The sequence below is a fragment of the Melanerpes formicivorus genome, unplaced genomic scaffold (genome assembly GCF_026170545.1).
Source record: "Melanerpes formicivorus ecotype bairdi unplaced genomic scaffold, bMelFor1.0.p_v2 SCAF_10, whole genome shotgun sequence".
Lineage (NCBI taxonomy): Eukaryota > Metazoa > Chordata > Aves > Piciformes > Picidae > Melanerpes > Melanerpes formicivorus.
Genome location: NW_027142362.1, coordinates 22,377,811 through 22,396,903, shown reverse-complemented (window position 1 = coordinate 22,396,903; position 19,093 = coordinate 22,377,811). Strand labels below are relative to the sequence as shown.

The following is a 19,093-nucleotide window of genomic DNA, read 5'->3' as shown; positions in this document are numbered from 1 at the left end:
TGGGGACGCAAGCATGGAGGGCACGATGAGCTTCAGCTCTGTGACAGGGCTTCACATCCTCCTCATCGAGCAGCAGGCAGGTGGACACAGTCCTACTATGTTCAGTGCTGTGACCTGAACCCCCGAATGCTGGGGGCAAGCGGGGGAACCTGCCATAAAACCACAACTGCTCCTTGGGGTAAAAAAAGTCAAACTCCTCTTGATGCTGTGCAGGGCCCAGGACAGAGCCAGAAGTGCCTTTGGGAGAGCGTAAAACTTTGGTGTCAGCTGGAGCCTCGCCCTGGCCTGGGGCTGTTCTCGGAGAGGTGGCTGGAAAGGGAGCGCTCGCCAGAGGTACGGCACTGGACAGATCAAGAAGTCAAGCTTTTGCATTCCAACTATCTATAGGAAATAGGGTTGTTTTTATTATTTCAAGTTTTTTTCATAAAAATCCATAATTATTGAAATCAAAGTTACAGAAGAAAGTTTGTAACTTTTTATTGACTTTATTTCTCTTTTTTTTTTTTTCCTTTCCCTTTTTTTTTTCCTTTTTTTAAAATTTTTTGTTTTTATTCCCCCCCCCCCTTCTGCTGTTTTTCCCTCTCGAGAGTTAGATCTGACACCAGAGTCCATCAGACAAGAGTCCTTACAAACAAACGGGAGGCCTGAAGACATCAGCTGGATGTTTTCCTGGTATAAAGAAGAGGAGGAGGAGAAAGAGGAAGAGGTGGTGAGGGTGTGGGTGCAGTGGTCTGGGGGGGGGGGAGGGGGAAGGGCGGAGGGGGTGGTGGGAGGACAGAGGTCGGTATTGTTTGTAGCAATGTTTGTTTCTGAAGTATTTCTTTTGTTTAATTCGTTCATTTGTTCTTTCTTTTTAAAGAAAAAAAGGAGAAAAAAAAACAAAACAAAAGAAGAAGAAAGAAACAACAAAAAAATAAAATAAAACCAGAACAAACCAAACCACGACCAACCAACACCGTTATTATTATTTGCAAACTGCCGCCTGGTTAAATCATCTTCATGTTGAACTTGCGCGGCGCGTCGGCGGAGCTGATGCCCGCGTCAGACTTGCGCGGCACGTACTCGATTTCGATGTTGTGCTTGGTGTTGCCTTTCCCCCGGCTCCACAGGAAGAGGAGCACCAGGCAGAAGAGCACGACGCCCAGGAAGGAAATGAAGCCCATGGTGGTGGCGATGATGAGAGTCTTGATGTCAAAGGGGAAAGGCACGGTGGCGCGCGTGCTGTTGGCATCGCTCTCGTTGGGCTGGTTGGAGATGAACGCGAAGGTTTTGTTGGGCTGGTGGGGCCAATCGGGGGAGTAGCTGCGCACATGCAGGTGGGCCAGCATGGTGTCGTTGCCACCCGCGTTGCTGGCAATGCATAGGTAGGTGCCATTGTCCTGGATCTGGGCGTAGCGCACCTCCAGTGTGCCGTCAGGGAAGACAGTGAGCCGCCCATTGGTTTTGGTAGAGATGAGGTGCTTCCGGGGAGACAGCCACATGATGCTGGGGGGCGGGTCTCCATCTGCCCGGCAGACAAAGTGGACTGTGTGGCCTTCGTCCACGAAGATCTGCTGAGGTTTGCGGTCCCGTATCCGTGCTCGGCGGCAGGTGAAGTAGTTGGGCAGGAGGACGTCGGGGAAGTCTTTGAACTCCTTGCCCTGGACGAACTCAGGCGTGGCGCAGGTGGGCTGCTGCTTGTTGAAGTTCAACCTCCATCGCCGCCGGAAAACCCAGAGCAGCCGGCAGTCGCAGGCTAAGGGGTTGTTGTCAAGGATGAGCGTCTCCAGGTTGCCCACCGAGTGGAAGGCCGACTCCTCCAGGGTGGTCAGCAAATTCCCCGACACGTTCAAGATGCGCAGGTAATTGAGGCCGCGGAAGGCAAAGGGCTCGACCATGGTGAGCTGCCCTCCTACCAGCTGGATCTCCTGCAGCCTGAGCAGGTCATGGAGCATGGAGCCCTCGATGGTGACGATGGGGTTGTAGGACAGGTTCAGGAACCGGAGGTAAACCAAGTGCCTCACTGACACGTATGGGATGGACGTCAAGTTGCAGTGGGTGATGGACAAGGAGGTCAGGTTCAACCCATAGAGGCAGTTGGATGTCATAGTATCCAGATAGGGCCAGTGTGAGATCTCAAGGACCTTGAGCCGGTACAGCCTCTTGAATGAGTAATCCCGGATGGTGTTGATGTTCAGATGGCGCAGTCGCAGCACGATCAAGCCATGAAGGTGAGACAGGGCCTCCGTGGGGATGGAGGTCAGGTTGCATTTCTCCAGGGTCAGCTGCTCCAGGCTGTTGAGGCCACTGAAGGCCCGGTGGGAGATGTAGACAAGGTCGTTGTCGCCCACCTCCAAAGACTTCAGGTTGTACAAGTCCTGGAACATGTAGTCTAGGAGGATCACAATTTTGTTCTCACTAATATCTAGCTTGGTAAGGTTGCTGAGTCCGGTAAACACCCCCAAGGGGATCAGCTTGAGTCTGTTACTCCTGAGCCCCAGCGTCCTGAGGTTGAAGAGATTGTTGAAAGCCCCGGGTTCAATGGCACTGATAATGTTCTCATTTAGCTCCAGCTCCTCCAGGTGTGGGTAGTTGGCAAATTCATCCTGGTTGAGTGTCTTGATGCGGTTCTTGCCCAAGTCCAGCAGCTTGGTCTCAGTCGGGATCCCCTCAGGTACGACCATGAACCGCTTCCGGTGGCACAGGACGGCACGCTCCTGGGCAGAGCACTCGCAGCGTGGCGGGCAGCCCGTGGCGGAGCCAGACAGGATGGATCCCAGCATCAGCAGGAGAATTGGCTGCCAGCAGGCCAGGATTGGGCTGCGCATACTCGCCTCCCCAGCTACCATCCTATCTCTCACCTGCAGGTAACAGGGGAGAGAAAAACCAAGGTGGGGGTGAGAAAACAACGGGCACAGGCACGGCAAAAGGTTCACCCTTCTGGCAGAGCTGCTGTCGAGGTGAGAGGCACTGCTGAGGCAAGAGCAGAGGCTCTTATTTTCCAGATGAAATCCAGCCCTTTGGCTACAGGACCATCTCTCCTCCCCACCCCCCCTACTTTCCACTGGATGACTGAACGTGCACAGACTTTGAGTGGAAAGCCTTGAGGAATCTGTGTCAGACAGACCTCGCTGCCTCAGCTTCTTAAAAAAAAATAATTTAATACTAAACACATCCATCTACATCCTATTTTAAGCTCTTGAAATTATTCTGTTCCCTGTAGATGGAGCCTGAATATAAAGGCTGCTTTGCAAACACAGGAGCTGAGCATGGGATCAAGCATCTGGGGGAACCCTGCTGGGGGTCAGCTAGGAGCAGAGTGTCTGAGTGGGGAGCAATGGCAATGGCTCCCTGGGAACCAACCCCTTTCCTCCCAGGCTCCTCCAGGCTCCATAGCAGCCTGGGCTTCGTGTCCCCCCCTTGCCTCTGGGCCATGCCTGCCTGCGAGGCGAAGACCCACAGTGCTCACCTCTGAGAAACAGCAACAGAGCTCATGTGGCTACAGAGTAAGTATAGACTGATGTGAGGTCTGGAGTGTAGGGAGTAAGAAAGTCTATGGGGTAATGGGATTCATGTGTTTAGGAGATCTGTGGGGTAAGGAAGTCTGGGGAGTAATGGGATCAGTGGGGTAAAAGAATTATGGGGTAAGAGAATTTGTGAGGTCAGGGAGTCTATAAGGTAAGGAGGTCTGTGGGGTGATGGGTTCTATAGGGTAAAAGAGTATGTCTGGTAAGGAGATCTGTGAGATAAGGGGGTCTGTGGGGTAAGGGAGTCTATGGGGTTAAGAAGGTTTGTGGGGTAAAGGAGTCTGTGAGATAAGGGAGTCAGTGGGGTAAGGGAATCAGTGGGGTAAGAGGGTCTGCCTGCTCTCAACCATGAAGGACTTAGCCTCCCACTGCCTTCCACAGCAGGGCTGGGACACCTCCTCAGGAGTTATGTTCTGGCTTGTGCCCTGTCCTCCAACCACCCCAGCCCATTAGCAGCCAGAAGTGAGCATTTCCCACTGCATTGCCTCTGTTGCATTTATTTCCTTGTTGCTGAAGCTGTTAGAAGGGATCAGATCATATTAATATAACATATTAGCTGTAAAGCCACTCCGGCCCGTGTTTATATCTATTGTTCTGTGCACGCTCCGCATTGCTCCCACTGCTGCTATTTATGGCTATCGCTGGATCTGCTCAATGCATTACTTCCACTGGCTCTGTTTGTATCCATCATTATCTATCCTGTACATTACTGCTTCAGCGCTATTTATGGGTCTGGTCTGCATTCTATGCATGGCTTCCGCTGCCTCGCTTTATAGCCATCATTTCACACAGATATATGACCCAAATACAACTTTGGGTCCCCCCCCCCAAAAAAAAATTGTTCAAAAATCTCTTTGCAAGATGCAAGGATGAAAAATGATGGACTGGCCATAAACACATCCGCCAGCACCATTTCTGAAACCACCAGGCCTTGGTGCACCACCCAGGTGGCTGGGGGTTAGCCTCTTCTCCCTAGTATCAGGTGATAGAACAAGAGGCAATGGCCTGAAATTGTGCCAGGGGAGGTTTAGGTTGGAGATTAGGAAAAATTTCTTTCCTGAAAGAGTGGTCAGGCATTGGAACAGGCTGCCCAGGGAGGTGCTGGAGTCACCATCCCTGGAGATGTTCAGAAAACACGCAGACATGGCACTTTGGAACATGGTTTAGTGGCCATGGTTGGGTTGATGGTTGGACTTGAAGTTCTTAGAGATCTTTTCCTACCTTAATGATTCAGTGATTCTGTGACTCAATTTGTGAGGTCCTGGTGTCCCAGTCCCAACAGCAAGCCTCCTGTGGCTTCCTCCCAGTTTGCTGTCTTTCTCTGTCCCCTTTCCCTGCTGCCCCTGCAGTGGGGCTGGTTCTTGGGGACCACCCAAAGTACATCACCCCCAGAGTGGAGTGGTGCAGTGCCAGGAAACAATCCTACACAGCTCCCCTGGCAGTGCTGCCAAGCTCCTTCCTGCCCAACCCAGTCCAGTGGAAACATTTCAGTGGGTTCACTTGGGCCTGGGCCAGGCAGCAAAGAGCCATTTGCTGGGCATTTGCAATCCATCATTCCCCATGTCATCACCTCCCTAGTGCTGACAGTGCTGGGCAGCCTTACAAACACAAGCTGGGCAGCTGCTACCATCAGGGTGCCACTGGGATGGGACCTGCTGGAGGGACGTGCCTGCACTGCAGGACAGGATGGCAGCGCCGGTTGGCAGCTCTGAGGCAAAGGGCAACACTGGATTTACACCCCAGGCTGTGGCACAGCCCAGGCCAGAGCTGAGCTGCTGGGGTTCCCCATGCTGCCCCGTGCCCCTCTTCTTCTCCATCGTCCTGCCTGCGAGGTGCTGGTGGCACTGCTGCTGCCCATCCTGCTTGCCAATGCAGGCGGCCTGCGTGCGGCCTCCCTCAGCCGGCGTTCCTCAGAAACCAATTCCCGCTCCTCGCAGCCATGCTGAGAAAGCCATCAAAGGAAGCCAAACACCACATGCAAAACAAAATACAGTCAAGGGGCTTAATTATACCAGTGCTGAAAAGACCTCAGCTCATTAGAGTGCCAGGCAGCCGGCCTTATTTGGCCGTGTGCTGAGCTGGAATTTCAGTTCTGCTTGCGCGTGCAGCCACGCAATGGGTCCCTGCTGGGCATGGGGAGAGGATCAGAGCCCAGTTCCACTGCCCCACACGTGGCTCCTGCCTCAGCCCAGTCCTCCCCTGGGTCAAATCCTGCCTCTCCACCAGCAGGAAGGGGATTGCAGCTGCAACCCATCTGGCACTGTGCTGTGGTCCCCACACCCACCTCAGTGGAGGGGCAGCAGCCAGGGCTGCTGGACCGATGTGGTGGTGGTGGTGGTGGTGGCAAAAGTCTACGCACAGAGGTGACAGATGAATGAAGTGAAATCTACGTGGTGCTAAAGACCAGCCAAGCCCACTCGTGTGGAATTAAAGTCTAGACACACCTCACATGTTATTAGTTTTCAGCTAAATTTAAATCTGTGATAAACACAATCCGTGACAAAAACATCTGTAATCTTAATAGCCAGAGTCGTGGAAGAGCTTCGGGAGAAAGACAATGAATAAGCTGAAAAATACTCGGCTAAGATGAGCTTTAAATCACTTCTGGTTCCCATTTACTTCTGGCTGGTTCAGAAAGGAATGGCTGTGCCTCAGGGTGAGATGGATATTAAGAGGTGCCCTCCAAAAATTCCTCGAATCGTGATTTTTGTGTGTGCTGAGGTCAACAACCCACACATGGCTTTACACCCCCCCAGAGAGGCTGAGCTCGTGTCACATCAGCCAGCCTCACCCCAAACTTAGGGATGGCCTTTTGGCCATTCTGTGCCTGATGCCAGCTGCGTGAGGGACTGCAGCCACCTCGTATGGGCTTGGGTGACGCTGGGGAGAAGGTTTGGTATCACTAGAGGAGAGACAGCAGTGGTTGTTCCCAGCAATTGCTGCCTGCAGGAAACCAGGAAGTGAGGGAGACAAAGCACCACCAAGGGCTTCCCAAAAATTGAAGCCCTCCCATATTTACACTGAGGGCTGTGAACCGTGCCTGAGCCATAGCCCAGCATGAGCTGCCAGGCAGGATCAGGCCACAGATGGTGACGCAGAGGTCAGGCCAGCCCAGGGAGAGCTGCAGCCCTCTGGCATGGCCAGGGCTCTCATTTCTCACATTAAAAAACAGTTGATAAGAAAGGAGCAGCTGCTGGACTCACTGCTTCTAGGCCATGAGCAAACCAGTGCAGACCAAAGCAAAAGTCATGCCCAGAGCCATGGCATCCACTGACCCTTGTCCTCGCCACCCTGCTGCCTGGGGACAAAGGCTCTGAAGTACAACCCCTCCTCCTTTCCCCGGGGAAAGACTCAGCCCAAGAGGCACAGATGGCCCTGCTGGAGCCACGCTGCCTTGGTGCTAAATGCAGCAGGACCTGCTGAGCGTCTCTGGCTGGGAGCAACGCTGGGAGGAAAGATGCTATTCTGGACCTGTGCCTGTCAATGCAGCCCAGAGCTGGGCTGGAGCACTGACGTGCACGGGCTTCTCATCACGATGGGCGCAGGCTGCCCTGACATGGTGATGACACAGGAGGAAGCCCAGGCTTGGCACCTGGGTTTGCTCCCCAGGAGGTGGGCAGCACACCTGGACACACCCTCTGCTGTCACTGCTGTCCCATACTTGTTGCCCCAGAGGGGTGCCCAGTGGCTGGGGTCAGGCCGGTGTTCCTCGGCACCGTGCAACGTGTCTGCTGCACTGAGAGTGAGGCAGCAGCAAAAATCCCTGTGTCAGCTCTCACCCCCACCTGGCAGCCATAAATTACAAGGGAGACAGCCACCCTTGAACCACATGCTTTTGGAGCATCAGATGACAACAGGCAATTTAGGACAAAGCAAGCCACATCCCCAGTGAGGGGGGCACAGTGCTGTGGGGGCTCAGCAGGGTTGGGGAACACATGCCCCACCCCATTCATCTCCTGCTGTGGTGCTCTGGGGCATGCAGACAGGGGACACAGGTAGGGGCACAGGTCAGCCATGGGCTCACCTCCATCTCTGCGCTTCCAGCTTCACAGAAAGCTGCTGAGACACAGCCCGCGGAGTCGTGTGCTCGGCTCCTCTGAGCTGCTCCAGCTAAATCAAATTTTATTGAACTTGACTACGTTTTAGAGATAAAGACTCCAGGTTTACAAATAAATATTTAACAACCTTTCCTGCTGCTAAAAGAGTTGCTTATCCAGACCCCAGGCTCTGCGCTAAGTGTTCCTGTAGCTATCTGCAGAGCAGCAAAACAAAGGGAGAAGCTTTAATTTGCCAAACACGTTCCTGCCCGTTTCCTCCTCTCTCCATCATTCCCCTGCATCCAGCATGCGTCTGTGGGCCCTTTTGCTTTGTCTCTCCCTCCTCCCTACCCCACCTGCTCCCTCTGCCTCCTTTTTTTCTCCCCAGTCCCTGGGGAACAGGTGTTTCCCCCCTCCCCAGTGCCCAGGGATGGTCAGGCATGGGTGGGTGCAGGGGCCAGAGCACATAGGCTGGAGGGTTTTTTTCCTCCTGGTACCATGCTGCTTCACAGGGGTAAAAAGAAACCAGAGAAAGCCTAAAGCATGCCCTGAGTGCTGCCAGGGCTGGCTGGTGGGCAGTAGAGGGTGTGGTTGAAGGCACAGCACAGGTGATGGGAAGCTGCTGCTGCAGTCACTGTGAGCCGCCAGTAATGGCTGGGTTGTTAAGAAAGAACATGAGAACACACTGCCCTGTGTCCTGTCCTGATCCCAGTTCCTCCACAATCAGCACAGGAGGGCGTGAGAAGAGGAGAAATAGGCAGAAGGTGAACCTTTCTCAGGGCAGTGGGGACACATAAGCAAGCCATGCAAGGCTATGAGTCACAGCAGGTTAGCCAGAGAGGAGACCATCCCCAGTCCCCTGAGCTGCCCAGGGTCACCAGCTCCTGCTGCCCACATGAGGTGTGACTCTCCAGCCCAGGGCTTCTGCTCAGCCTTCTGAAGTATCTGCTTTCAGCTGCTCCCAGGCAGGAGCCTGGAATAGGCGTGTGGCAACCTGATCTGCTCTGGCAGTTGCTCTCAGGTGGTAAAAGAGCACAAAGAAGTATTCAAGACACAAATCCCCTCCCGGCACCAACACCACCAGGCTGGCACTAGAAGCCTGCAGCAGCCGCCCTGCTGAGGCGTTTCCTCCTGGCAACAGGCTTGTCCATCCAAAACAGGGCGCCCCCAGCACCACAGGGCACTGAGTCAGGGAAGCACCAAGGGCAAAAGCGTCAGGAATTGAAATTGGCTAAGCAGTGAAGCGGTGGAGTCACCATCCCTGGAGGTCTTCGAAACGCATGTGGGCATGGCACTTTGGGACGTGGTCTAGTGAGCGTAGTGGTGTTGGTGGTTGGACCTGATGAGCTTGGCAGGTCTTTCCCAACCTTAATGATTCTATGAAAAGGGGAGGAAGGTATATAGGGGAAAAAAAGCTCTGAAGTAGGCTGAGGGGCTGGGATGCTGGAAGGGGGAGGCTTTGGCCCAGCTGTCCACTGGTTTATCTCTGGATATGCTGAAGCCTACACAGGGACAGATATGTACGGTGGAGGGACAACCAGCCATGGCTCAGAGCCAGGCTGGGGAGTGGTTTTTCAGGCTCAGCAGGCAGGTTATTGGAGCAGGGCAATGGGAAGGAGATCCCGGTCATCTCTGCAGGATGCTGAAGCTCAAAGCAGTTGCACTGAAGCTGTTTGTTGCTGCGATCACATCTCTGTAGAAGCTGCTCAGCCTCCTCACACCTTTGCTTCTCCAGGTTTGATGGCTTTTTGCTCCCTTTGGCTGCACATGCTTCAGTGCCCCATCAGCAAAGAAAACATCCTGACAAGTGATCAATAAGTAATTGCAAAGGCAGCCGTGGATGCTGGGGGTGTAAAGCCCTGAGCTAGCGAGAGAGAAATGAGGAGTGTAGGGGTGCAGTGCAGCGTGGAGCTCGGGTTGGGCGCCAACCACGCTCCCCTACTCGTCAGTTGAGCTGGTCAGGACACAGGCTGGCCCAGCACTGCCACAGCCGGTTGGCAGGTCCACACTTCGTGGTCAGGAGAGCTGGGAGCAGGCTCATTTCTTTCTGCTTGCAAGGCAACGAGCAGGAGAACTGCATTTGCTGGGGGAGTACCTCCCAAGGGTTGGCCTTGGGACTCCAGTGCCGGAGATGTTTAGGGCTGGCTCAGCAGGAGGTTGGTGTGCGCTGGGATGCTGGGAAGGGTGTGTCCCAGTTAGTGAAATGTGGCTTCTCCTTTTGCTTGCTTTATTTTGTCAAGCCCTTGGGATTTCTGGTTTTGTGGATGGGGAGTGGGTCGCTGGGATGTTTCATGTGCTCATTTGAGGGCACCCAGCTTATCAGGCACCCAAGTGATGAGCAAGTGCCAAGCAGAGGAAGCACCAGCGTAGCATGAGGGTCTCTGTAGATGGTTTTATCTCCCTGTCTATAGCTGCAACAAGAGGATGGAAAACATCCTGGGCTCTTCTGAGGGCTATGGAAACTTTTGCACTGGAGAAGTGAAAGAAAGGTCTGTGCAGTCTTCTGGGAGAGCCACCAGGGTCACAATGACATTACAAAGGCACCCTCTGAGCCTCAGCACGCTGGCTGTGGGATGAGGCTATCCCCAGAGCAAAGGCCTTTTGGGGAGGGCACCCAGCCACCTTCTGCACTCCCTGAGATCCCCAGGAGTACTCAGAGCAGCCCCAGCACTGCTAAGGGCTCTGCAACAGGTCCTACCTGGGCAGCAGTGTGGATTTGGGGCTGGAGGGTGGGGGATGGATCTTCATGGCCCTGGTGCTGCTGGGGTGGCTCAGAGCATTTTTGCAGTGCTGCTGAATCAGCCAGAGAGCAGCTGCACAGTGCCTCTGCTAGACCCTGTGCTTGTGTCAGGGGCAGGACACCACCTGATGTAGCAGAAAAGCTGCTGGTACAAAGTCACCCTGCTGCCAGAGCATGTTTCCTCCAGCTCAGAAGCAGATGGCATGTCTGTATGGGCTCGCCTCCATGGCTGGTCCGCTCACCATTGGCTTCCTGCTTCCCCAGACCCGTGCACCAGCCTCTGAGGATGGTTTCCATGCTGTGGCCAGTGCCAGTGTCCCATCAGCAGGATGGACAGATCCTGCCAGGCTGAGCTGATGGTGATCCCAATGCACAAATCACCCCTGGGGCACCACAAAATGCCTGGCCGGGGTGGCTGCTCCCTCTCCAACGCTCCCCACTTGGGGACATCCCATCCCCTCCAGCCACCAGCCTTTGCATAAAGGTATCCCATAGCTCTGCAGCACCCTGAAGCTCTGCTCAGCACCCAGACCAAGGCTGGAGCACCTGTCAGCTCCAGAATCAGCAACCCAGGACCACTAGCAGCGATGGGGGGCAGCACCTTTGGTACCTTCTGCCCTCCCTTACCCAGGGCTGGCTCAGCAGGAGAGCAAATGCCAAATCAGCCCAACACCCTGGCCCCACGAATAAACTCACTCCACAGAGTCCCAAGGGTGACATCACTGAAGCTTTGTGATGTGGCCCTCTCTAACAGCCACTAGTCTGTGCCACTTTGTCCCAGCCGCTGCTTGAAGGTGGAAATTCCAAATCAAATTCCCAAGCACTAGGCAGCTGCAGCAAGTGGGAACCTGTGAGCACGTCCAGAGCCTGCAGTGCTATAGAGGCAACACTGCTGCCAAGAACTGGTCATTGTAGAGTTAGATAATGGTTGGATTCCATGATCTTGAAGGTCTTTTCCAACTGAAACCATTCTCCAAGGCTATGATCCTTGTTTAATTTAAGCTTAGACTGTACTTACGGTGTCACTTCTGTTCCCATGCTGCAACCCTTCAGTAGCCCTACAACCAATGCAGGGCACCTAGCAAAGCACAAGGGCTGCTCTGGAGTCCTGCATCTTCCCCTGGAAACTTCTGGGATAATAGCAAGAGGGCTTCAGAGGCCATAAAAGCGGCAGCTTCGCTGACTCCAGGGAAACCTGCTGATTTACCTCGTTTCAGGACCAGCTCTGATATTTTTATACTGCTGCCTAAAATAGGTGGCCTTGGAAGCCTTTCTGGAGAGGCCAACTGCAGCCCAGCACAGCCTGCACTGGCTCTGTGACACCCCATGGGCAGGACAAGCTGTGTGGGGAACAGGGGGCATGTCTGCGCTGTGCTGCCAGGACCAACGTCCCTGCATCCATGTCGCATTTTCACGGAACAGAATCATGGAAAGCATTAGGTTGGAAGGGAGCCTCCAAGGTCACCTGGTGTGGGGCCTCTGGGGCAGAGCGAGGTGGCAGGCTTGGGCCGTTTCAAGGGGCTGCAACAGACCAAAGTCCCACTCCTCTCCACCCACCTCCTCTCCCAGCTCTCCCTTGCTCTCCCCATCCCGGTCACTCTTTTCAGTCACACAGTAACAAATTTACTGATGCAGGAATTTCCAGTAAGAGAGAAGTGAAGAAAAGAGGCAGCCAAAGAAAGCCTGAGTGATGGTAAACGTGGAGAGCAGATTCCTCTTCCCAGCCTGGCTTTCTCTGTGCAGCTTTTACATGTATAATTCTTTCTTCTTTCCCCCTTTTCTCGCTTGTTTGATTTTTGCATTATTTATGGCTTGTCTTCAGGGCCTGTATTTGCTGTTATTGTTTCATTCAACAATAAAATAGATTAGATAAAAACAAACTGTGCTGAGCCCTGGCTGAGCCCTGGATGAGCCTGCCCATCCTGCAGCCAGCTAAATGCCCAGCAAGCTGGGCGCAGGGGGTGCAAATGGGCCTGGGAATGAGGTGTCCCAACTCAACAGCCCTTCCCAGCCAGATTCCCTGCGGTGGGATGTGGTCTGGCTGTGATTTGGGCTCCAGGTGCTGCCAGCCCCACTGATACCCATTACACTGCAGGAAATGGGGCTGTGCACAGAGTTCCTAGGATCCTGGCACTGCATCCAAACCTCAGACCCCTCCCCAGCAAGAATGAATGGGTGAGAAATGCTGGTTGAGAGGAGAAGACAGAGCACTGGAAAGTCTAGGATTTTGAGGGGGCAGTTTCATACAATGTAATGCATGGATTTCATCAGCAAGGGTCCCCCAGGCTGACCTGCTGCTGGCTGCAAGTGCTGTGCCTTAGCAAATCTCAGCCCCAAGCACTCTGGGAACATGTCCCAGGAGGCACAGCACTGTCCCACAGCATGGTGCCAGGGAAGGGCTTGGTGCAGAGGCGAAAAGCACAATGGGTTTAATGGCCGTGCCAAGGGGTGCCAGCCTCAGCCCTGCCACGAGGATCCCTGCTGTTCCTTGGCCTTTTCTGTCTTCCAGCAGGTGCCTACGCTGAGCCTGTGGGCATGGAGAAAAAGGAGGGCCTCACGGTGGGGAGGGAGCGGTTCCCCACTGCCCTCAGCAGAGGGCTGCTTTGGAGTGGTTTTGTTGTGTTTTGCTCGAGCTGAAAGCAGTGCTTTCCACCCCTTCCTCCCTCTCCCCAGTAGTGTGGATAATAACACAGAGCCTGCTCTCTGGGCCGTGTGTGAGAACAAAAGTAATCATGGGGAAATACAGCACATAGAAATTACACAGGGAATGCAAGGCCAGGGTTTCCATTTCGCTTCAGCTTCTCCACCGTTTCCCACTGGAAAAGGATAAACAGGCTGAGCACAAATCAGTTTAATGGCAGCACCTAATGGCAGTGCAATTCCGTGTTTCCGAGAGCAAACCGTAGCTCAAGCCCAAAGCAGCAGCACATCAGCTCCACAGGATGGCCACGGCATGGCGTGCTCCCAGCTGAGCCTCAGGGCCACACCGTGGGCCTTGCTGCCCCAGGCAGCAGTGCTGCAATAACTGGGTGAACCAAGGAACAAAAGGGGCTGGTGTCCCTCTCTGGGCTAGGGGGTGCTGGTGGTCCCTTGCCTGCCCAATTCCCAGCAGAAAGGAAGTCTCCCTTTGGGCGTCTCTCACATCCCTGAGGTCCTGTCAGAAGACTCTGATCCACTGAAAGCTGGCAGAGCTCCCCCAGGCTGCTCCCCCATCATGGGCTGGGTTAGGAGGCTTTCACACTGCTCACCACTATGGCCCTAACTCCTTTCCTTCAGCTGGCACCTGCAACACATGTTCAGCTGAAGCACAGCCACGGCTCCCATTTGGTTGGTTGCTCTACCCAATTCTCGTTGCTCTACCCAATCCTCGTTGCTCTACCCAATCCTCGTTGCTCTGCTTGCTTTGTGGTGCAATGCCCAAGCCACATGCCAGCAGAACTGGGGCAGAAGCAAGCTGCCAGGCTGGTGCTCACCTGTAATGGCCTTCCCAGCTCCCCCGGCTCACACTTTGGGTGAGATCGTATTGAGGCGGCACACTGTGACCACCTTCAATTCAAGGGAGCAGTGGGGAAAGGCCAGGTTCAGGTGTGGGAGGGAGAGGTTTGCCTGCACAGAGGGTAAGAAGAGCCTCTGAGAGTGCTCAGACTTTGCTCACCACCCCCAGGTTGCCTCTGAGGTCTAAATCGGTTGTTTCCCATTTCCCACTCAACATGTCAAATCCAAACAAAGAGCTGAAAGAAAAGATCACGTCAAAATATTTCTGCCTCTCCCTCCCACGAGAATTCCCCATCAGAGACCAATCCAATTAAGGTGCTGGTTATGAAATTAACCATAATTACAACAGTGATATTTAATGTTTTGCATTCTGATGAAGAAAAGGAAAGGAAACGAGAAAAAAAAAGTACTAATTCTCGATCCCACTGAGATAACTAAGAGCAGCATGAGGTGCTGGGGCAGAGGGCTGGGCTGCACCACAGATGCCTGGCCCAGGGACACCCTAGCAGCAAGGGCAGGAGCTGGGTGGTCATGGTCACCTCTCCTGGGGGGCAGTGGCCAGCCTGTCCCCCAATGCAGGGAATCAGCCTAGTCTGAGGGCACCAGCATGTATTTTGCCACTTGAGCATCACCCAGATGGTGTTGTGCTGCAGGAATCATGTTGCAGGAGGCAAAGTCCAGGCCTGCACCTCCTCACCCTGTGCTCACTCCCTCTGGGGACCCTCTGGCTCACCCACAGGACTACCCCTAGTGCAAGACACCAAGTCCAGTTTGGAGACAAAGAACAGGAGAGCTTCAGTGGCCACAGCCTTTGGCCTCTGAGCAGGAACACCTCTGATCTCCTCTGGAGCCCAGGAGTCGCATCCATGTGTGGACACATGCCATGGAGGGCAAGAGATGTTGGCCAAGGTGCTGGTGAGATCAGAGGGAGGACTGAGCCATTGCTGGGGCTCATGGGACGGTTCACCCCACCATGGCTATGCAGCTGCCATGGCATCAGTGCCACTGTGCAACCCCTGTGCGAGGCAACCTCGGGCAAGGCGTGGCCCAAAGGGTTCTGTTAGCCACTCCTAACTGCTGCTCCTGCAAGGTGAAGTTCACCCAGGCCTTGCCCCAGCACAGTCGTCACCTCCAGTGGTGTGGGGTCTCTGCTCAAGCTGAGCACTCCCCCCGCTGTTCCCCCTTCCTGAGCCAGCCGGCGTGACCTGCTGCTCTGAGGGGTGGTGCTGTCTGCCCTGGCTCCAGAGGAGATGTGGCTCTGTGGCATTTATCAGCATTTATCCAATTGCCCGGGTCAGGCTGGCAATTAATGGTGCCAGCTCAGCCACGGCCACCTTTGTGTGACCTCCCTTTCTCCTGGCTAGCCATGCCAAGGGGGGCAGAGGCAACACTGATGCTGACAGCATTTCCAGGGCTGGGGAAACACTGGGGGGGCCACGGCTGTTGTTCCTTCCCTTCCCCAAGCCATCCCTGTCCTCAGGTGCTACTCTCCATCTGCATTATCACACATGCCTTGACAGTCCCAAAGGCTGCAGAGTCAAACAGCCACCAACACTGGCTGTTAGTAAGACATGTCCCCAGCCAGGGTCACAGGGAGCTGGGATACATGGCAAAGCCATGGAGATCTCTTGCCATGCAGCAATTCCCCTCTGCAAGCTCCAATTTTATTCCCCCAGATGGAGAGAGAGAAGGGGGGAAAATTGACTTGGAAGAAAATTGAGGCCATGGCCTTCAGTGGCTTCCTCCCTTCATTTTTCTTGGAGCTGTTTGATTTGAGTTAAGCATTTGTAACCTCCTTCTCTCTCATCCCAGCCTTCCCCGCTACCTGACAAGCTCTTCTGGCTCCCTTCCCACCATAAGCCATTTCTGCTCATGCTAGGATAAACTCTGCTCCCTCCCCATCTCAGGGTTTAGCAGAGAACAGAGGAGAGGTGCTGACTCAGTGCATTGGATGTGTTTGAGAGCTGGGCAAACACCCTCCCTCACCAAGCTGTGCCGTGACTTGCATTGCCAGCTGTGCCCTCCTCTTGCCAAAGCATTGCCATGGTGGCTGGTGTTGAGCAGAAAGGGTGAGTGCGGGCACGTCGAGCTCCTGGTGGCATTTACCACATAAGGAGGAGAGTCAACCTGAGGCAACAGTGCTGCAGACATGCACTCCAGCACCAGCACTGCTCAAGGGGACCACAAGCCAAGGCAGAAGCCAAGGGCTTGGCAAGGCTCAGCTGAGGTGACATGGTGAAGTGTCTCTCCAGCAACTTGCACCCCTGAAGTTTCACAAGAGGATTGATGCAGTAGCTTTCCTCCACCAGCACCTGCAGAGATGTGCCCATTGCAAACACATTGTCTCCTGCCTTGAGGGGATGGAGTCCAGCCTCCAGCCCCAACACCTATCACCCGAGAGCTGTCACAGCAGCTCACACCCAACAGCCCCAGGCCTGTCACAGCCCACTGACAACCACATGCATGAAGCAACACCTGATGGGGTGCCTTAATCCTTATCAACCCACAGCAGGTTCAGCTGTGCTTTATAATTCAGCAACCATTATTACACTGTAATTACATGATCGTTGTGCCCTTGTTATAGAGTGATTTATCAATCCCTGAAAGCAAACCTCAAGTTAGAGGATTTTGTACTTGTTACATACATCAGACAGCCTAAACTTCAGCATCACTACAGTGGCTGTATTAAATAGGAAACAAAAGGAATAATAAGTCATGCAGTCATGCTGTTAACCTTCCAGTGATATGAAACAGTGGTAATTAGTGGTATCACAGAGCAATTACGTTAGAGGTGTAGAGTAACTGCAGCACGGTACGGTATTACACCAGTAGAACCATTCCTTTTGTAATTAATCCCGCCACAAAGAGGCTTGGAAAACCTGACTCTTCCACAGCTGCTGTACACTCAGCTCCACTATCTCTTCCAGTCATTCCTGCCCATCCCACGAGAGCTCCAGTGGAAGCTGGGGGGTGCCCCAGCACCTGGTGCGGGCTGCTGTCACTGCCCATGGCCCTGCCGGCTCCAGGCTGCTGGCTGGCAGTTTACAGCCAAAAGAGGAGGAGAAGCCCCCTCTTGCTGCCTGGTAACCTGCAAAGCCCCCACTGGAGACATTGCTGTCTCCAGGGAGCAGCTGTCCCTGTCCCAGAAGCCACAAGTACTGGGGAAGGACTGGAAGGGCCTGGCTATGGGGAAAATTGTCCCAGCATGCCTGTAGGAAAAGACATTAGCTCAGAGACACATTTCTTTCCTGGCCTTGCTTACCACTTTTTCCAGGCTAAGAGCTTCAGACACCACCTCTCCTCCGTGGTGTTAAGCTACTGCACCAATGTGCTCCAGGAAAAAGCCAAGGGGACCAGGCAAGAAGGTATTGCCAGCCCAGGCTTCTCCCACCAAGCCCCAGCCCACGCTATCGGGATAGGTGGAGGGCTGAGCTGGGCGTCGTGCACCAGCAAAGCTCGGCTGCCCCAATTTGTGCCACCTGGGCACAGGGTGTGACTGGCCATCTACAGTAGCAAGAGGTCCAGGAGAAGGACAAGGCTGCATCTGAAACCAAGGGAATGGGCGTGGAGGAAGAGGGTTGAACAAAGGTCTGGGCTGTGGTGCTGGTGTAGGACTGGGAGAGCTGTCTGTGGGGTGGGGATGGGCTGGGCAGCACAGGCAGCACCAGTGTAGGGTCCATACAGCCCCAGTAAGGTCCATACAGACCCCGGTAGCTGGCTGGAGGCATAGCCACATCACTGGTCCCCAGCCAGCTCCAGGCAGGCGTGAAGGTCAGGTCAGGGCTGCTCCAAGTGAGAGAGCAGCGAGGAGAGGGTTAAGGCTGGCGGAAGGGCTGGGGTGGGGATGTGGAAGGAAGAAAGGGATATCATTTCAGAGCAGGGCTCCAATAGGTGATGCAGAGGAAGGGGAGACGGAGGGAGAAGGGCTAAGGAGCAGATCTATGGAGTGGGGATGCTCCTGAGGATGCCTGAACTGCTCTGCCCCATGCTGCCCGCTGGAGAACAGTACAGGCTGAGGGCAAGCACAGGGCTGTCACCCCTGTCCCCTGCTGCAGGCCAGCAGGTAGAGTGGCTTTCTAGAAAGGGCATTTGCTGGAGAAAGACCATGTCTGGTGACTGCTCAGATAATAGCAGGGCTAGTGACAGGCAAAGAGAGGTAGCAGAGCTTTGGCTATGCCAAACAACATGCACCCGTGGCATGGAGACCTGAGCCCTCTGGTGCCCACACTCAGCTCACCCGCTGTCCCTCCTTCCCAGTGCAAATCACCTCCACGGCGCCAACACTCCCAGCTCCTCTCAGAGTCGGAACCTCCAGCACCTGCTGGATGCCTCCACCCTTTACTCAGGCTATTTATACTTCCAAGGTGCAAGGTGAAAAATCCGATAACCTACACATGGTATCAGAGAGCAACAAGCAATGGCACTGCCCTGGAGAGCTCACAAAGCCCTTGTGGCCAGCAGGGTCTTGGGCATCCTTGAAATCCCTCCCGGCTACCCTGTGAAGCCCCTTCAACATCAACCCCCTTCTTTTTTTCTGTCAGACAAAACCCAAGGGCTGAGCCTGTGCTGACAGTTCGACCCTTCCCAACATCTCCAGTTCTCTGGGCCGGCTCCTGTATGTAGGGCTGAGCCCATGCTGGAGGACCTTTCAGTGTCCCCCAGAACCACCCCTCCCTCCTTCCCCCCCCCCTCCCCCAAAGCCTGAGGGATCATCCCACCCGGCACCAACTGCCCACGGCCCCGACTCACCTACCTCCAGGATGGGGTGCTGGTGATGGAGAGGTGAGCCCCCGCCCTCAAAAATCACCCCCCATAGCTGCTCCTTACTCCAGCCTGGTCACTCCAGGCTGCTGAGCTCCCCCTGCCCGTATTTAACCCTTGGGGATGGGCAGAGAGACGATTCCTCCTCCTAAATTAACCCTTGCTGGCCAGGGAGCTGGGCTCAGCCGGCTCAGGGGCTGCTCTCTTGACCATACCCTACCTGAATCCGTAATCTGCTCCAGAGCGTCTAACTCGTCTGCTTAGCTGCTGGGAGGAGGATGAGAGCTCCCACATCAGGATGCAGCTCTGCGCTCGCTTCAGCAGCAGCGAGCTCCAGCCCTTCGCTGGCCGGGACCCCCGGCCCCGCACCGGCCCCGCCCGGCCGCAGGCTGTCCGTTCCCGCAGAGGATGGGTAGGGGCTGCGGGGGAAGGCGGGGGAGAGGCGCGGGGGTGTTGGAGGGTGACGGGGACATCATCACCGAGCAGGGCGACGGGGGCGGCGGGATCAGCCCCGGAGGGGCTGGAGGACAGCAGGGCCCGGGACACACGCTTCC

The 19,093-nt window shown here is 54.7% G+C and overlaps 1 protein-coding gene across 3 annotated transcripts in view; it reads right to left on the bottom strand.

The window, feature by feature from the left end:
* Positions 1–209: 209 nt before the first annotated feature.
* Positions 210–19,093, bottom strand: part of LINGO1 (leucine rich repeat and Ig domain containing 1) — an 88,160-nt gene continuing 69,276 nt past the window's right edge. The window contains exon 3 of one of the 3 annotated variants that reach the window (XM_068144256.1): positions 210–2,840. In XM_068144256.1, the coding sequence (XP_068000357.1) occupies positions 987–2,840 (1,854 nt within the window). In that variant the 3' untranslated portion in view covers positions 210–986. The remainder of the gene's footprint in view (positions 2,841–19,093) is intronic. The other 2 variants (XM_068144257.1, XM_068144258.1) reach the window with 2 other exon arrangements.